Source organism: Anopheles arabiensis, chromosome 2, assembly GCF_016920715.1.
Source record: "Anopheles arabiensis isolate DONGOLA chromosome 2, AaraD3, whole genome shotgun sequence".
Lineage (NCBI taxonomy): Eukaryota > Metazoa > Arthropoda > Insecta > Diptera > Culicidae > Anopheles > Anopheles arabiensis.
The window spans coordinates 55,609,051-55,628,904 of NC_053517.1; the positions used below are offsets into that span (position 1 = coordinate 55,609,051).

General features: G+C 40.8%; 4 protein-coding genes across 15 annotated transcripts in view; 3 read left to right on the top strand and 1 right to left on the bottom strand.

Moving 5' to 3' along the window:
* The window catches only part of LOC120901762, a 77,491-nt gene that overhangs the window by 6,626 nt on the left and 51,011 nt on the right, over positions 1-19,854 (top strand). For 6 of the 12 annotated variants that reach the window (XR_005739325.1, XR_005739324.1, XR_005739326.1 and 3 more), the window contains exons 1-2: positions 15,139-15,250; positions 16,396-16,615. The exons of 1 other annotated variant lie outside the window; for it this stretch is intronic. The gene's annotated coding sequence lies outside the window, so the exon portion shown is untranslated. Of the gene's footprint in view, positions 1-15,138; positions 15,297-15,323; positions 15,423-15,674; positions 15,781-16,342; positions 16,616-19,854 lie in introns of those variants that run through there. 5 more of the 12 variants (XM_040310010.1, XM_040310027.1, XM_040309994.1 and 2 more) reach the window with 5 other exon arrangements.
* On the top strand, positions 2,663-3,419 carry LOC120901814 (guanosine-3',5'-bis(diphosphate) 3'-pyrophosphohydrolase MESH1). The gene is made up of 2 exons (XM_040310103.1): positions 2,663-2,860; positions 2,934-3,419. Exons 1-2 carry the CDS (start codon positions 2,674-2,676, stop codon positions 3,353-3,355), a joined length of 609 nt encoding a protein of 202 aa, XP_040166037.1. The 5' UTR covers positions 2,663-2,673; the 3' UTR covers positions 3,356-3,419.
* Positions 3,288-4,861, bottom strand: LOC120901811 (probable phosphoserine aminotransferase). Its single transcript, XM_040310088.1, has 4 exons — positions 4,686-4,861; positions 4,230-4,602; positions 3,981-4,150; positions 3,288-3,806 (listed from the first exon to the last, which is right to left on the bottom strand). The coding sequence occupies exons 1-4, from the start codon at positions 4,859-4,861 to the stop codon at positions 3,431-3,433; spliced, it is 1,095 nt and encodes a 364-aa protein (XP_040166022.1). The 3' UTR covers positions 3,288-3,430.
* On the top strand, positions 8,591-11,080 carry LOC120901818 (putative defense protein 3). The gene is made up of 2 exons (XM_040310115.1): positions 8,591-9,145; positions 10,575-11,080. The coding sequence occupies exons 1-2, from the start codon at positions 8,706-8,708 to the stop codon at positions 10,654-10,656; spliced, it is 522 nt and encodes a 173-aa protein (XP_040166049.1). The 5' UTR covers positions 8,591-8,705; the 3' UTR covers positions 10,657-11,080.

Genomic DNA, 19,854 nt, shown 5'->3' on the forward strand with positions numbered 1-19,854 from the left:
CGCCATCTTAGCTTGTTTATATACTGGTTTGGCACCCTCACCAATGTAACTGCCAAATAGAGCAGTGACAACGCTTTTGGTTCCAAACTGAGAAAGCGTGTGTTCAAATCCTGATTTTTATGATTTTTTTCTTTGTTTATTTCTTTTTAAATTAATATTTTCTTGCTATAATTAATACAAACAAAATTTATGTGAAGCAAAATAAAAATAATACCTTTTCAAAAAACATAATAATTACTCTATCTTCACCCTTGATTATCTGAATGGGGGAAATATGTATCTCATTTCTCCTTTTATTAGAGTTATCGAAATGAGTTTGATATATTAACACCTTTCAACGGGTTGTTCTTTAACAACCGAATAATGCAGACCATATTTAATAAAGTGAAATAGCTCAGAGCTTAACGCAAGAGAACATAACACGTAAATCGTGCTATCGAATCTCACGCACATATCTGGGAACACTACAACAGCGCAGTGCTGAAGACGCTTGTAAGGTTTTCTTTAGACAGTTGCAATTTCAAATTTCAAATTAAAAGCGAAATTTTTCAATGACATATTTCAAAGGCATTTAATTACTGCTAAATGCACTGCTGATCGCCTTCAATTCGCCGGCGATTACAAGGCGATTAGAAAGCATTTAACGGAAATTTGCGTGTAGGGAGGTGTCGTCATGTAGAACAAATGGGCATCGAGGCTTTAGAAAAAAGCACAAAACCAGGATCGACGGCAGTTTCGAATGTTGCTGGTATTTGCGTAGGATAAATGAATTGTTTTCGTTTAATAAACATTTGTTTAGCAATAAAAATTTGTATTTTGCATCCACACTCCATTAATCGGCTTTTTACACGTTATAATGCAGCTGCTGCCTCGACGGCTGTTGTCAAACTGAATCTCAAAATGGCAACATGCCAAACGCTAAGGCATTGGTCTAATCTTGTTGCGCGCAACATTGTTGCTGGCAAAATGTATGGATTTTGACAGCTCGCGCAACTTTGTTGCCAGCCAAATTCAAACCAATTTGATTTTTGTCAGGCAATATTTTCTATTTACCTTGGTCATGGTAATCGGTTGTATGAAATGACACAGCAGCAGTGTGCGTTTTGTTGACATCCGCTAAATTTGGATTTTAAGCATTTATAATACATTTTTTGGTGTATATTTTATTTTTTCAACACTTTATTCAACAAGTGAATGATAAAAAATAAACTCTGAGCTGTAAAATGGCAATTTTTGAAGCTGAACAATGTCAAACCCCAAGTGCCACAAATCCACTAAACGACCACTAAACAGCTTCTAAACGACTCAAGTTCTCTACCTAAACGGAATATAGAAAGACTTCGTTTAGCAGACGGCAAACGACTCATGCATTCTAAAAATAGCAAAAAAGCTGGTAGCGCTCTCTGTTGGTGGGATACCCCAACCAGTTGAGCTTCATCGCTTGGAGGAGAGCTTTCTCATTTCCTCTGTACTGTTGTATGGTTTCGCATTGAAGTTATGCATCGCTAGAACTAGAACGGCGATACGATTGTTTAAATACTAAACTCCAACGGAAACCAACAGCACTGAAGCAAGTGAGATTTGAGCAATGATCGTTGGTGTTGATACCCACGTATCTGACCACACGACCATTCATATAGATTTTGCTCAGAAAGTTATAAGGCTATCTAAGTCATGATAAGATGAAACTTGTCGAAACACTTTGCAAGAAAAGGATAGCAATATAATGATGAGTTGTAATACGCCATCTATTGATCAAACCAATGAAACTGTGGAGCTTTCATTTTTTTTTCTATGGATATTCAATTTTCCTGTCGATTAAGCTTAATCTGTGGCGCTTGGGACCGAAATGTTGTCAGCAACATTCATAGACCAGCTCAGCGATATGTTTCCGAACAACAATGTTGCGCGCAACAAGATTAGACCGCTGCCTAAGAAGACACTTCATCTACAGGCGGTCCCCGAGATACACGGTACCTCTTATACGCGGATTCGGAGATACGCGGTTTTCTAAATTTGACAGTTCTTTGAGCAAATTGTACTGATTTGACACATCTATTGTAAATTGCCAAATAATTTCCGTTTCGATGGAATGTTAAAAACTATTTCAAAAGGTTTAAAACTGTTATATTCAGTCAGAATCATATCAAATAATTCATAACGAGGCTAAAACCGCCCCCTACTTGCAAAATTACTCGAAAATTAGTAATATTTTAGCTGGAAATCAAGAGATTCGACTTACGCGGAAATTCGAGATACGCGGTATTTTGCGGACGTTTTCGGTCCCCATTAACCGTGTATCTCGGGGACCGCCTGTATATTCCATCTTGGTTGGGGCTATGAAGTTGTATGAAGTGCGAGGCTTCAGGGCGGTGGCAACGCTTTTTCGCATGCGATTTTATCGGACGGCCTGTCAAATTTTTATATGGGATTTGACAGATAACGCCGGACGACGAAATCGCACGTCCGACGTTATCTGTCAAATCCCATATAAATCTCGTCCGATAAAATAGCATCCGATGAGCGTTGCCACGGGCCTCATGCGAGCTACCAGGGCTGCTCGAATTTGTTTAGCGGGTTTTATGAACTTTCGTATGCGATTTTCGCCAAAATAACTGTCATGTAGAATTAGAACTGTCTGTTCCGTATTTCGTTTGTGCCCATCACTACAAAATGACTGTCTCTGCTGTCTGTCGAACTTATGTAAATAAAAACAAATGTTTTCATACCATGGAGCACTCTTCAAGCCCGCAAAATTTTATAACAATTTACACCAAATGCATAAATTTTGCAGCTATAAAACATAGGAATCAACGTCGTCTGGATTCCGATGAAACCCCATACATTAATCACCCTATCGGTAAGTGAATAGACAGCTTGCTCCAGCACTCGGGAGTAAATTAGCGCCGGTTATGGAACATATGCCTTTTCAGGTGTTGCCTACATTCTTACTGAAGCAGGGATTACGGATTTAGAAGTATTGCAAGCCGCCATCCTCCACGACACCGTAGAAGATACTGACACTTCGTTCGAAGAAATTGAATCTCTGTTTGGCCCAACCGTGCGCGCTATCGTGCAAGAGGTAACGGACGATAAGTCGCTGCCGAAACAAGAGCGGAAACGGCTACAGATTGAGCATGCTAGTAAGAAGAGTCATCAGGCCAAACTGGTGAAGCTCGCCGATAAAATTTACAATCTTCGTGATCTTCAACGCTGTAAACCGAAAAATTGGACTAACGAAAGATGTCGCGAATATTTCATTTGGGCGAAAAAAGTTTGCGATAATCTAAAGGGAACGAACGAATCGTTAGAATCCATTCTGGATGATATATTTCGGCAGGAGAATGTCAATTAAATGTATATTTTACTACTTAGCAAGTAAACTGCGTGCCGCCCGATGGTATACGGCAATAAACTGACCACTAGGTTTTTAAGATTTTTGATGCTTCTTCAAAAACTCCAGCATGTACTGTTGCAAGGCCGTCGTTTCTTCGACCGTAACCGCATTGTACAGGGAGGCACGAATCCCACCGACCGAACGGTGACCCTTCAGCTGTTGCATGCCGAGGGTTTCTGCGCCTTTTAAGAATTGTTTCTCGAGCTCTTCGTCTCCATTCGGACCTCCGACGCGAAATGGCACGTTCATTCGGCTGCGCACCTTTGCTTCCACCGGGCAGAAGTAAAATCCGTTAGATTTCGCAACCACATCGTATATTAACTGCGACTTAACCATTGACTGGCGGTACATCTCATCAACGCCACCGTTGCGCTTGATCCAAGCAAACACCCGTCCCATCACATAGATGCTGTTGAGAAGGTTGGAAGAAACGGATGAAGGAAAGGGTAAACAAACAAGCGATAAGCGTGCAGCGGTCTGCATACTGTGTTTTGCTTGCATCGTCAGTGATAGCAGTCCGCTCCATGAAGAACTTGCAACAACCTAGATGCTGTGTGCGTTATCTATTCAACACATGACTTACATAAACGTTGGCGGCGTGTTGCTAATTGAATTGGCTTTAGCGATGACACTAAAATCAAAAATTGTCGGAGTAATTGGCATTGCGTGCCCAATCAGATCTTCGCGCACTATCACTAATGTAATACCGGATGGGCCGATGTTCTTCTGCGCACAGGCAAAGATAACGCCAAACTGTAGATGTAGAAAAGCAGAATCAGTTGTAGCATTATCATGTACAGTGTCACGCCAAATGATGGTTAGTTGTACGCACTTTCTTAATATCAATTCGTCGAGACATCATGTTTGAAGACATATCCACCACCAACGGCACGCCGTTGGTTTCTGGCACCGAGTCAAATTCGATTCCACCAATTGTTTCATTGTCACAGTAATACACGTACGAGGCTTCCGGGTCAAGCTTCCATTGAGTCGGATCCGCAATGCCGGTATACTTATCCTGCTTGGGCACAACCCAATTGACTGTTCCGTACCGTGCCGCTTCTTTGGCGGCCATCGAAGACCAGCTTCCCGTAACAAGGTAGTCCGCTTTTCCCGTTTTACCGATAAGATTCATCGCAACGGCAGCAAACAGTCCCGTTCCTCCTCCTTGCATCAACAGGATTTTATAGTTATCCGGCACATCACTGGAGAAGAGGAAAACGGATGAGAATCTACCAACTAATGTGCGATTCTGGACGGTTTGTTAGCCAACAGTAGCGATACTCACAGCAGTTCCTTAACCAGAGCCAATGTGTTGTCATGCAGGGCAACATAGGTGTTTCCGCGATGGGACATTTCCATCACACTCATACCACTAGTTCCATACTCGACAAGGTCTTTCTGTACTTCCACCAACACCTCGCGAGGCAACTTCGCTGGACCTGCCCCAAAGTTGATTACCATTATTTTCACCGGCGGATGGTTGTTGTGCTTCAATCGAAATCACCTTAGCACCCCCTGTATTGACCTTCACTAGTTCCCTGCGTGCACACGAGCGGACTGTTTCGTTTGTAATCGACTGTATCTCGCGCCGGACAGTTCTTGAATGTGGACAGCGGTGGCAACAAAATTGCCGTTACGCTCCGCAAATTAACCCGGGAACCACTCGTCTCGACCTCCGCTACAAGACGGCACTCTATCTGTCTGCTTCGAAAGATGAGCCTGTTCTAACCGGTTTACAAGAACGTGGGCAATAGCGACAAGCGGCAAATAAGACCCGTTTGTCAACGAGCCAAAGGGAGCAGCTCACTTAAGCAAGGGCAGATCGACGGGCGGGATCCGGGGGTACACTGACTGCGCAAACACGTCGCGCGCCGTCGTAATGCATATTCGATTTGTGAAAGTATGTGGCGTCTCGCTCTAGCGTGCTGGATCGCAATGTACGGGGCGCCTCTTATCAGTTATTGTCGACTGGCCAATATTCACTTTCAGGATTTGTTCTCTCGTGGCGAAATCGTACGAACAAGATGTTGTTCTGTTGTTCTATACTTCCTACTTGTTCTATTCCTCCTACCGTGAACGCCCGTCTGAACGATAATAGAATCGTTAGATTGTACTCTTCTGTACTGTTCCTATCTGTGGGTGAATGATACACTCCACCGTAACCACTTCCCTTTGCATCTCATCTCATTGTAGTGCATTCCACACGATCAATCCGCAATACAGCCCTGTTCGGTACCTATGTGTAGTGTGTAAATGGCAACGATCATAAAAATATCACTTGGTTGGTTTGAAACATCGCCACCGATGAAAGCGCGCCCGTGACAACAAAGTGTACAGCAGCGCAACAATCGGCAACAAACAACTTAACCGGAACACTCACTACTGCTGCACAGATTAGATTACCCGTATCAGAACGGGGTAGACAGATTAACGAAATTCAAGTACGGCACTTATACGACTTATTTACTTGTAGTTGCAATTCGACCTGCGAATAACGAATAAAAAGGAAAATACTCCGATAGTGGGAAAAATAAATAATAATAGCATAGCTCCTACATGGCCGGATAGGCTCTATTTCCTTCCGAACCTATACGGTAGCCAAGGCTAGGGAACGGAACTATATTTCGTTTGCATATGATTCCAATTCCGGAGCCGATTCCTATGCTGGAATCGATTCCGTTTCCGGAGTCGATTCCGGAGCCGATGCCGGAGCCGATTTCAGAGTCGATTCTGGAGTTGACTCCGGAGCCGATTCCGGAGTTGACTCCGTTGCCGATTCCAGAGTTGACTTCGGAGCCGATTCCCGAGTTTACTCCGGAGCCGGATTCTCGAGTTGGCGCCGGAATCGATTTCGCGATCAGAATCGACTCCGGAATCGGAATTGATCTGAATCGCAATTTGCTCTGATAACGGAATCATAATTGATTCCAGAATTAGAATTAGCTCCGGAATGTGAATTAGTTCTTGAATTAAAAAAAAGAAGTTTTAGAAGCGAAGTCAGTTCGGGAATCTCCATGAGAATGGATCTTTTACAAGTTCATTTTGATTTTTGGCGGTTATCAATATGTAGTATGATTGGTCCCAAACGCCTATTTTTATGGCGATGCCAAAACTGACTCCGTCTGGAAGCCGATTCTAATTTAGGAGCCAATTCCGATTTGAGAGCTGATTCTGATTCCGGAACCGATTCCGATTCCGGAGTTGATTCCGGTGTCGATTCCGATTCCGGAACTGATTCCGATTCCGGAGCCGATTCCGATTCCGGTATCAATTCTGGAGTCTATTCCGAATCTGGAGCCGATTCCGAAATCAATTCTGGAATTTTTTTGAACATTTTATGCTAAACTCTTTAAGTAATCGCCAATTTTAAAATCATGTTTAACACGCCTTATTTGAATTCATATGTTCGTTATAGTATAGCTGCTCAACGCACTACACTTGGGTTGGAATTACGGGGGCGAACGAACCTAGTGAGTAGTACTACGGAACAATCTCAATAGATTAACTGGCGCTTGCACAATACAAGCCAACGATGGCCTAGTGCCAAACATCTGCGACAGCCTGCTGGATAAATGTAATTACTTGCTATTGTCCTTATACTTCTTCGTAATTAAAGCCATATGGCCACACCGGCCTCATACAGATCTGCTAAAATTTAAGTAAATGGTCCATATGGGAATCGAAACACATCCTGGCCTTTGCATGAATTGTCGCGTCTACACAACGCTCGATCATCTATAGAGTAGATTACGCAGCTGTTTAAGACTCTGGGCTTTCCCAGATATTTCTACCGCTCCGAGAGCCACTATCTGCGTTTGGAAACTGAGGATGTCGGCATTTGATTTTATTTAATAATTGAATTTAAAATGGATTTGATTGATCGATTTGATTTGAATTTTTTTTTAAATATTACTGTTGTCCACATACATTTTAATGTAATTTATAATTACTCCGTAAAGCGTTTTGGTCCTCGTTTTGTTAGCAACTGTCACTGCGACTACCTGAAGCCAATATAACGTAGAAGAAGTATTGTATTGCCTTGTTAATTCATTTCCATAACTTTGGAAAAACAGGCATGAGATGTTTTTAATTAAGTGTATATTAATTAAAATCGTTGTCCTATTCCATACGGTAGGGGCGAGAGAGAAATAGAAGGGAGGGGGGGGGTTTGCTTTTGTGGTTGGAGGTATTAAAGCAAAACATCATTATATCTCGATTATAACCAGTTTTATAATTTTGGATTCTAGTGATTTCCTAACATCAGTAGGTGCAAAGAAAATTAGATTTTTCATGACTCTTTAGAAACATTATTTTTAAGTATATCTTGTTTCATAAAAATGTATACTATATTTTCGTTTAAAAATCAATTCTTCCGTGGACCTCCAGTAGTCTGCGAGCCACAAGCTGGAGCCTCCTGCTATATTACACACATGTTCTTCATTAAACGGATAACGTGGCATTTGTTAGAAGAAAAAAACTAAACCACTAAACATTAAACGACTAAAAAACTACTAATCGTTCCAAAATAATCATAAAATATACTTATATTTAGTTACATAAAGCTGATTAAAAAATATTCCATTATGCATAACAATTTCAGTATGAAACCTTTGAACTTTGTACAATCTGATCTGACGATCGTTTGATGTAAAGTGTTATTTCTTTCAATAAAGCCTAATGTTTTCTCTTCACATTTCAACCTTGTATTGGCCAAGAGAGTAACGAAAACCTTCTCGAACCAACGTAATAAAACTTTGGACCGGTGGTTGTAAAGAGCTCTTCTCGGATCAACCGGTGAGTTGAAGGTTACTACTGTCTTGTATTTTGATCATGGTGAATGCAATTCGAAACCGGTGAGACGAAACCGAACCTCCATAGGTCTGCATCGCATCCGAAAGGAGGGGGAGACATAACATAATTCCAATTTTAAACCGTTCATTCATCAAATCCACTTTTAATCCACCGGCAGGCAAAGTGCGTGCACTTTGATTAACCGAAACATAATTGTTTGTCCCCACTCTGCGGCCACGTGTATGAACGCATCGACCCAACGAGGCTGGAACTCGGCAGCGGCTGCAGTAATGTCCCTCCTACTTGGGACAGAAAAACCCCTCCCTTCTAAATACTGCTAATCTGAAAGGAGTAAAGGTAGGGGCTCAAAAGTATTATAAAAGAAGTGGTAATAGAGTTTTTGGACGTTTAGTCCACAATCGAGCCCAGAGCTGACTGTCGCTTTTACTTACAAATCACGCTAAACGGAGTATAGTTTATAAAACAAAAAACATTATTGAAACCGTTCATTATAATGCACCGTACAAATAGAAGCTTTAGTGCTTTGACCCTTGTTTGTTGCGCGTTGTTAGTTATCGGTAAAGTGGACGCTTTTCCAGACGGTGCACCGGCGGATACGTGTGTAAAAAGTCGCACCAACGAGCCGAATCATGGCGCGGCACGCAGTCAAAGTCTGGCAAACCTACCTTACCAAGTGACGGCGAGCAGTAACGTGTACGGTCCCGGTACACAGATTCAGGTCTCCATACACGGGCAGCAGGATGTATTTCGAGGATTCTTCCTGCAGGCGCGTGATGCACAAACAAACGAATGGATCGGCTCGTGGTACGAAACACCCAACACGAAAACCATCCCAGAGTGCTCGTCGGTGACACACGCCGATAACAGGGATAAGGAGCAGGCTACCTTCGTCTGGCAGGCACCGAAAGACCGCCAAGGGCAGGTTTATTTCACGTAAGTACTGCGCCTTTCGCGACACCGAACGTGTTGCAGGTTCAAAGTGCGATTTTTCGATTTTCGAAACAACCTCTAAAAGGTGGAACTAACTTGAAGCGATTTGTCGTGGGCAAAATATACCCTTGCGAGTTGCGTGTCAGTGCAAAACGCATGCAAGCGAGTTGCGAGTGTGCAGTGGGTTGAGCGTAAATTACATTAGGAATTTCCCATGCCACCCGGTGCCAGGCTATGTGGCAAAACCACTGATGCCAAGCGGGTTGCATATGGAACGCCTTTAATGGCAGGTCAATGTAGGTCAAATGAAAGAGCGACATCAACGACGTTTTCAATCTACAGCTAAACCGGTTCCCTGCGTAGCTTATGCTTACTAAGACGTTAATACCTTCCGGTTGAAACTGTACCCTTCGAAACGGTCTATTACTATTACGCTCGGAGTATGGGGACGTGTGATCTACATAATAAGACACTCTACAGCATCACTTATGAGCGTTAGAGACAATTGCTGTTTGCCCATCAATTATTCAACTTGTTGCACTATGTTGACGCTAGTCAATATTTTCGTTGATGCTTGACGAAAACCCGCTTCCATAATGGTCATTCGCACAATAAATTGACGGTACCGATTTTGGAGAGTGGTCACTACTGCTGTCATAGAAAACTGGTTTCTGTTTGTGGCCCATAAATCTTCAATGCATGTGGCCTATTTAGAATGCAACTTGGTCAGCACTTTGAAAACATATCTGCAATATATGCCAGTACGTGTCGGTGGGTGTCGTTGCAGTGGAGTAACTCATACGGAATCAACAGTCTTCGAATAAACAACAGTAACAGCCCACTTTTTTATTGATACAAAATGTTTGGATCATTTGATTGAAAATACCAAAATTACATAGTTAGTAATAAACTCTGAAAAGATACCGGAATTGGAATTACAGTGGAGTGCCGTTTATTCGGGTACCTTTTATCCGGCTGTCCGTTTATCCGTGCTGGTGAGAAATGACAGTTCAATACAATGGTGACATTGCGTTATGAGAAGGATATTTGAAAAAGCGGTTAAAAAAGCACAGTGTCATAACAAAAGACACGATAATTCAAGGCAAATTTCAAATATCTTTTGAATAAAACATAAAGTTAATAAAAACGAAGTATTTTTTATCAAAAAATTAGATAATTTTCCAAAATTTCCATTGAATTTTCCAAATTCAGGAATTAGTGATAAAATATATCATTTGACTCATTATTCGTGTTATTCGCATATCCGGGCGAGGTCAAGTCCCGAGAAGCCCGGACGCTCCACTGTAGTTAGTTAGATTCAGTCGTGTTGTTTCTGTGCTCGTGTATCGTCTGCAACAGGCTTTTCGTACTTGTTCTAGATTGGTATTCAATTTAATGTATTCTATATGATTTTCGTTTCCTTTTTTTACAGCGGTACTATTGTAAAAAATTACGGTACTTATTGGTCGAGCATAATTGCCGCTGTACCTGCACCATTTGGGCGCCATCAATAAGACGAGTTTGGAGAACTGCACAATCATGTTGCCAGAGCACGCTGGTTTTGTAAATATAGTACATCGTTCAGTATATTGTTTCCCATTCATTTAGTTTAATCGTTATCCGAATTTATCATCTCTACTTGTTCGATGAAATACAATGTAATTAGTTTTGTTCTTCACGGTGCAAAACATTGTTAGGAGCGGTCAAACGAGGAGAGCAATCGTGAAGTATTAGAAATTATTCATACTCGTTCAGGCACATTCCATCTTTCGATTGGATACGGAGTCGTTTTCGGATATCATTAGGAGTAGGAATCAAAACTCTAGTTTACTCTAGTATACTAAACATCCTATTTCAATATCCAAGGGGATTTCGAGAATTTTAATAAATAAACAATCAAAATCGACAAGGGTACCGAATTGCCCGGAGGAAGCTTAATGAATGAACTAAAAAAAATCTTTATCGAAGAAATGCCCTCTACTTTTGCGATGGATTTAATTGAAAACGCTTAGTTTTATTAACGCGAAAATACGAATTACTTGCATTTCATCGGTACACATTACACTCATAACTTGGAAACATGGAACGTGGAACCCCCTATAACAAGTTATTCGCATAACGAGCAAATCCTAATACTCAACAAATACCTCTCTTAACGAATAAACCTCGCATAACCAGTAATTTCATTGGGAGTTGGGATACACTTGTTTGAGGCCGATGCAAAATCAAGATCACGATCGGTTAACATTGATTATTTCTTTATTTTCTCTTATCGCTCTGGCCTATAAGAGTTTTGATACTAAACATCATTTAATGAGGTGACGACCTCCCCTGTCTGCTCTTCAACATCGTCTCGGAAGGTGTCATTTTAAGCGAGGGGCTAGACAACAACATCAGTGGTACGATATTCTACCTATCTTTCCAACTTTTTGGCTTTGCTGATGACACAGATATCATTGGCAAGACAAAAGCGAATGTTATGGTAACATATAACATATGTTTTTTTCTTTCATTCATCTGTTAATTTATTATATATTTTATAAAGTACCATCACATTAACCTGATTGAATGTTTTAAGCACCTTGTTGAATGTGGTTGTTACCGACCATAAAAGTCTAGATCGGACTATATTTGAGGTCGACTAAGATATTGTTGTATATAAAAACTGTGGTTACTGAAGAGTTTTGCGATTCATCCCGAGACCGGTGGACACTTAAACGATTTGTCGTAAACCAATGACGGCGGCACGATATTTGAACATGTTGACAACTTCCGGAACCTGGGCTGCGAAGCTTGAACTCAGGATTGAAGGAAACTTTCTCGTATGCAAAACAATAGCATAGGCTAGGGAGGAGTTGTATGGAATTTCACTCGACCAGAAGAAAAAATGTTTGTGGGCCACGAGAAACGAGTTCACCGCTCCAAGAAGCATGCTTTGGAAGAGCAAAACATGCGGGAACTCGAGCAAACCAGAGAGGCGTACGGACCGACACGAAAGTTTTACCAAGCGATAGCAGGTCACCGAAACAACGTTGTAGCTAAGGTAACCTGCTGTCGCAACAAGGATGGAGACCTGGTCAGTAACCAGCCAGAGGTCTTCTCGCGGTGGGCTCAGTACTTTGATGAATTACTCAACGACCAGTTTAACAAACAGCTAGAAGCGCCACTAGCAGATAGTGTCATGCTACTGCCACCAAGCATACAGGAAACATAAAAGGCTATCCGTCGGCTGAAAAATAACAAGGCACCCGAAACCGACGGAATTGCAGCTGAACTGGTCAAGAATGGAGGTGCACGACTAGAAAACGAGATTCATCAAATTGTTACTGAGGTGTGGGATAGCGAATTGATGCCTTGTGACTGGAATCTCGGCATCATCTATCTCATATACAAGAAGGGAGACAGGTTGGGCTGCAACAACTACAGGGGTATTACGGTGTTGAATACCGCCTATAAAATATTCTCCCTGATCCTTCAGGATCGCCTTGTCCCGCACGTCGAAGAGATAGTCGGAAACTATCAAAGAGGATTCCGAAACGGAAAATCAACCACTGATCAGATCTTCACCATGCGGCAGATCTTGAGAAGATGGCTGAATACAGACACGACACATACCATCTCTTCATTGAATTCTAAGCCGCATATGATAGCATAGCCAGGGTAAAACTGTATGACGCTATGAGCTCTTTTGGAATCCCGGCCAAACTGATAAGGATAGTTAGAATGACTATGACCAACGTCACTTGCCAGGGGAGGGTGGATGGAAAACTCTCAGGACCTTTTGCTACCACCAAGGGTCTGCGTCAGGGGGATGGGCTTGCCTGTCTCCTAATCGACCTGTCGCTAGAGAGGGCCATCTGCGACTCGAGGGTGGAGACTATGTAGTAGAAGCCTGCCAAGGGATCGAGCAGGCGGCAGAGAACCTCGGATTGCAGATAAACGAGGCAAAGACCAAACTGGTGGTGGCAACATCAGCGGGCCTACCAATAAATTATCAGAATCTACGTAGGCGAGACGTGCAGATAGGTGAACGCACTTTTGAAGTTCTCCCAGAATTCACTTATATTGGGTCAAAGGTCAGCAACGACAATTGCATGGAATCTGAGTTGCGCGCAAGGATGCTGGTTGCCAACCGGTCATTCTACAGCCTGAAGAATCAGTTCACCTCAAAGAACCTGTCGCGACGGACGAAGCTGGGACTATATAGTACCTATATAGTTCCGGTACTCACATACGCCTCTGAGACATGGACACTGTCCAAATCTGACGAAACCCTCTTAGCCGCGTTCGAGAGGAAGATGCTCAGAAGGATACTTGGCCCCTTATGTGTGGAAGGACAATGGAGGCTATAATGTCGAGCTATACGAGATGTACGGCGACCTCACTGTCGTGCAGCGTATCAAGCTCGCCAGGCTTCGGTGGGCTGGCCATGTTGTACGCATGGAAACGGACGACCCAGCCTGTAAAGTCTTTTAGGCCGTCCACAAGGACAGAGGAGGCGTGGTAGGCCCAAATTGAGGTGGCAAGATGGCGTTGAGGCGTCCGCCATTAAGGCCGGGATAACAGACTGGCAGACGAAGGCGCGGGACCGTGAGCGGTTTCGGACACTTCTGAGACAGGCCAAGACCGCAAAGCGGTTGTAGCGCCGGATAAGTAAGTAAGTAAAACCTCAGCTGCTCATTCTATTATTGGAAGTGTAGCTTACAGTCCTTAAATTCTCAGCATAATCGTACCAGGACCGTACCGTAAATAACCAGGATTTTATTGTTGTAAACAATACACCTACACAATACACAAACGGTACTGGTAATATTTAAATATAGTTAACCCTTTTCGATATCCAACGATTTCTTGTCCATGATTCCCATATCAGATATTTCCGGTTTTTACAACCGATAATAACATTTTTTTTGAGCACAAAAACAAAAAAAAAAACAAAAATGACGGAAACTTCAAACATTATGTATTTATATATGCATGTAAAATAAAACCTGTAATAAAACATCGATGAATGGATGTATTCATATGTCTCAAAATTTTCAACATTTTCCTCAATGTGTCCGTGTTTAGCTAACTTCTCGCATACCTAAGTGGATAAAATACCGGACGCATTTAATTCATAACATATTTAAGACATTTCCTGCTATGATCAAAATTGCTCAAACTTCACCAACAGATCTTTTATCTCGTTTGACTCATAATGATCCAGTTAGAATACTTAATCAAACTTAAAGGCAATTCTGAAATCTACAAACAAGCTGGAACCTTCACAAAACATAACTAAACTAGCGACTGTTAGTTGAACGCTCAGGACATTTGCTAACATTTTTAACGAAAGTAGAAGATTTGTTCATGCACTCCCAATTCAAAAGTTTAATACTGTACCTAATGACTGAAATATACGAAAACAGAATAACAAAAAAACAATACAAAAACAATCAAAAGAGCAGCGCATACATGTCAACCACCCCAACTATACCACCCAGAGGCTTTTGGGTTCGTGTTCAGCTATTGACACCACAAACGACGTTCACGCACACTTGCTGAGTTGTTGAGAAAATTATGACTTTACATGAAAGGAAACCCCCTTTTTGCCATTCATCGGCGCGGACGAGAAATGACTAACCCGGCAAGAAGCACACATGACGTGTGGAGCCATCCAGGCGGTACGCGCTCAGAAGGAAAACTTTAAACGCATACATGATGACTGGTAACTCGAATCAGCAGCTAACGCTAGGTACCAAAGCATGGGTCAGAGGATACACACCACATTACATCGTTGCTAAACAATCCAAAATCACCAGGTCTGGTGCGTGGAACTGGGGAAAGTCGATTTGATTTTAAAACGTTTGCACCTTCGTGCGTGCTATGTGAGTGTCGAACAACTTCTGAGTGGTACCATCGCCATTGGCCACCGAAAGCCTAGAGTTGGTGAACGCATGCGCGTTCTTAGCCGTTCCGTGTGCTGCCCGTTCGGTTGCTACAGCGCTGCAGTATTTTTACTGCGAAGGATTCGGAAAACGGCGCCTTTGACCGCTCGATGTCGGGATTGTTCATTCAGTCGGGCTTACTGTTTCCATCGCTCATGTAGTCGACGTAACCACCGCGGTAAGTTGTCATTATGAGGATGTGGTTTACCGCAGCAAAATAGAGTGTGAGAGTTTTTTTTTTTGCATAAAGTTAGTTGTGTATTGAAATGTGGAACAAAGAAGTTGTGTCAGTGGTCGTGCAGATATAAAAAAAATCACATTTGTGTTACTGCAGTGACGAAAAGCGGCTCGTGAGAAGATGGGAAATTTGATGACCTGTGTTGATATATGATAACAATAAAGTGGCACCAAAATGTTCTGAGTGTTGGATGAGTTTAAATCTATTAGTATCTGAACTACTGTGGGGGTGGGCAGACAAAAAGCTCGCAACTGTAATACCATCATTGAACAGTATAGTACCGTGTGTACACAATTCACAATCTGCTCAAACAACGTCGGCAAAGTGACATGATCGAGAACATTTTTTTTTTTTTTGTCAATAGTGACGCAGCAAAAGGAGTAAAACAGGATTACTTTAAAGTGACGAAGCAATCGACGATAATGTGAATCACAGAGTGCAAGGAAATCGCGGACGAAAGCGTGTTTAGGGTAGTTCCTTTTGTCCTTATTTTGCTGCAGTGATTAAACTCTGCAGATGTGAAATTGTTCGACGTGTGTTATTTCGTAGCCTACTATTCCAATCCGCTCTTCGGGAAAGATACTTGACTGCGAGTGCGTCCTGTTAATGGCATTCATAGTTGAAGGAGCTTAGGTCACATGGATTGCGGCTTTTGGTGTGTGGCATACTGTAACGCACAGTTCCAATAGCGTAAAAAAACTGTCCCAACGTTCTACAAATCGGCGTACGGTGGGAACCAAAAACAAAGTTTCGGTGTTTTATTTCAAGCTAGATCATGTTGCCTCTTCTGAATTATGAGTTACATGATCAGATTTGTTTTATTTCGTTTAATGTACAAAGAAGTAGTGCCGATCATGAACTTGGTTTATGCTGAAATGTTGAATGTGTGATAAACTTGTGCAGGTGTGATTGGTATTTATTCATCTGCGCAATGTTTAGATTAGTAACGTCAGTTTGATGCTACCCATATATTATGTATGTAGGGCGTATGTACTGTAAGATATATAAAGCTGAAATAATGTTATTTAATAGGATTGATAGGATTTCAACGCAGCAAGAGCTTCAACGTATTTTCCTATTTTTAGTTGCAATCCGCGAACTCTGTGTTTTACGTTCTGAAATGCCTGCGTGTGAGTGTGTGTACTAAAGCGTCTTTAAGTGAGGAGAGTGGGTTAGGTGTCACCGTAGTGTTAGTGTCGGCATTCATATAAAGCGTGGAAGCTATAGCAATCAGGCGTCTCCATTTGGTAAGCACCTGGGAAAAAACACAACAAGCTGCAACAAAGAACTATAACTAATTTGAATGTAAGTTTACCTTCCACTTTGCTATTTAATGGAATTTAGTTTAAGGGAAGGATTCAAAACCCGGACTTACATCTTTTCAGCAAAAATTGTTGTACTCGGATAACTGTGTGTGGTTTTGAATGCATTATCTTTCAGAGAGTTTGTCTATCCGCCTTTATATATTGATATTTATTTTTACTCGAAATTTTTGTTTGGTTTTCAGGTAAAGATGGTTAGTGTTCTTTATAGAAGTTAAGTATTACGAAGAAGTTTGAAATGTTTCTGCCGACAAGTATCTCCGTTTATTTAAAAGTCAGCAATGAAACGATATCCAGACAAAGATAATGAAAAATATTGTATATTGCTAAAAAATGTTTCATAAAACTATATGACATTATTTATGATACAGTTTTTTATTTACAGAAGATTCTATTTTCTGTATTCTTAGCTTAGAACGATTTATTATCGCGTAATCGAGTACGTAAATCATCTTAAATATTTTTTAATAAAATTTAAAAATAACAAAAGTATATGGATGGTACGTAAAAATTATCTTGAACACAATAACACAATAGATTGCATTTCGATTCAGTTTCGTGAAAGAAGCCAACGAAATGCTTTGCAAAAATACTCCAGCTCTTGGTAGATTATTTTCATTGATAGGATTTCAGAAACATTATACGATGTAAATATAGAGATATTTAACATTTAATCCTGTACAATAACATTTAATATGTTGCATTATTTTCCCCTGTATAAATAGAGTTTTTACGATTAATTATTTATTTCACACATTTAATTTCTTCGCATTCGCATTCGGTTCTGAATAGAATGTAGGAGAATCAACACATTCATTAGACGCGAAAATTCATAACAAGCTCTACTAAGCTCCGGCACGGTAAAATTAGAAGTTAACAATAGAGCTCAGTTGACAAGAATAAATCTTTTCAATCATCATTTGGAAACTGATTGATAGTGAATTTATTAGATAGGGTTGGATACGGATAGATTCTATACGCCGGATAGAATTTCCCTTCAGACCGATTATTGGACAGCGTTGGCGAATAATACCATATATTTTAGGGTCACTTTTAATGAGCAATACATTGCACTTAAATCAGTGTATGAACAAAATCACAGTGGATCCCTCAATGCTTGAAATTACACATATATCGTTTTAGTCGATTTAAGTACGGCTTTTATACAGTTGAGAATGCGAACAAATACGAACATTAAAAACACATCAATATTAGCTATTGCGTTTCTTTTCTTATATAAAACACGTTTTCAAAAGATCGTCCTCGTTGGATTTATATTGCATGATTTATTTCGGTCGTGCGTGTAATGAGTATTGCTCAGAAAAAGTTACAGAGACCGACTTGAAGCCAACTGCACTTCGGTGCCAGATAATGGCTACAAGGCAGTGTGATCCATTAAGTGTTGAAATATTGGCATCAACTTCACTCGGAAGTATAGCAATAACTACCAACGTTTTGGCTACGATTATTTATATGGTAGTAGTTATATTTTGCTTTATCATATATGAACACATTTATTCGACATACTATTGCAGGTTGATTTTCATAACTGTATCGTGTGAAAAAATTGCTGAAAAATATAAAACGGATGAGTTAAGCTGATTAGTTATCAACTAGTGCGCCATTGAAAGTCGATTTCGTGTGTCACGAATTATTGCAAAATTAGTTACCATTACTCACGCAAGCTACATACGCAGTTCTGTGCTTCGCACAAACCATACGTAAATGGTTTTCTCTATATGTTCTGTACCAAAAATGCACGCAAAAGTGCGGTTGTTTGTTTGTTATAAAGCAACGAAGCTGGAATGCGCCAGCACATAAATCACTCAATGGTACCAAGGCTAAATAAGGTGAGAGGTAACTTTAGTGTTTAGCTTTCGCTTGTATACCACCACTGACTAGCTAGATGAATCGAAATGGAAATTGGGCGTATGCACTGAACCGCACGTTCAACGCCGGTAAAATATATCGATGAAGACGTCCCAATTTTGATGGGAATTCTCTTGTACAAGCTGAATTAATCTGTTATTGGGCCATATTTAAGACTCCCAGCGTTGCCGCGCCGTGTGGACTCTCTGCTCAAAGTTTGCCGCAAAAAAAAAAACGAAATTCAATCGATTGACCGGAAGGAAATTTCTCCATTGTATTGCCGGTTACCACACAGCTTAAATTTGCAGGCACAACGCGTGAAATTTGAATTGCCACGAAAAGGAAAAATTCTGGCGCAAACCAAAAGACTGAGGTCAGGATTCGCTCCACATTGTTGGCACATGGTTGCACATGGTTATTTAATCGATAGCCACGTACTGGTGGTTGTGATTTAGGGCCTTGCCGGATTGCGGATTTCCTCGATCCGATGCAAACGTCAAAGCTATTTGTCTAGTTGCATTGGTAGGCAGCGATTGTATTCATTCAATTGTATTTGTATTTTTGTACAAAGTTAAGGATATCAAAATTTTCGTTAGTAAAAAACAACAACAACCGATGTACGATCAATAATATTATAATATCAGTATTGTAATGTATAAATTTTTTTAATAATCATGATAATCTTACACACTTTACCAGTTTTTTACACATTATAAATAATAGATAATAAGTATGGTCAGATTAATAAATAATATAAAGGTGTGAAGAGTCTCCCATATAATATTCTTTGGGCATTGGTATAAAAGGATTGCAGAAGGATACTGATATTTCAAATAATAAAAATCTGCAAAGTACTGATTAGGAGTATTTTTGAAAATACTAAAGTTTAAATACTATTTTTGAAAATACTACAGTCTTAATTTAAGTTAAGTATCAGTAGTAGAATCGTTTAAACTTTAAAGTCATTGTTTGCCCGTAGTTGGAAAGTGGACGCTTTATTGTGCTCTAGCTAAAGATGTTAAGCAGTGTCGTATCATTTTGTCTGTTACTCCAACCATTCAAAATCCCAGTGGCAGGGCATGATTTAATGCCATTGCGTGTTAAAACAAGCGCACGATATTACTCCAATTATACCATTACTGCTAAGTTGCATCGAACATACGTAGCAGCACATACATTGATTAACTGTGGCAGTAGTGTGGCTATAGCGTCTCGATTAACTGGAGAGTCAAGCAGTACCGCTGGACTAGCCTATGTACCATTTTAAAATGCAACCGCATAAATTTTGGCCACTTGTCACCACAAGAAAGACGGGGTACAAGCATATATTTGTGTGGTACTGTCAGTATGGAG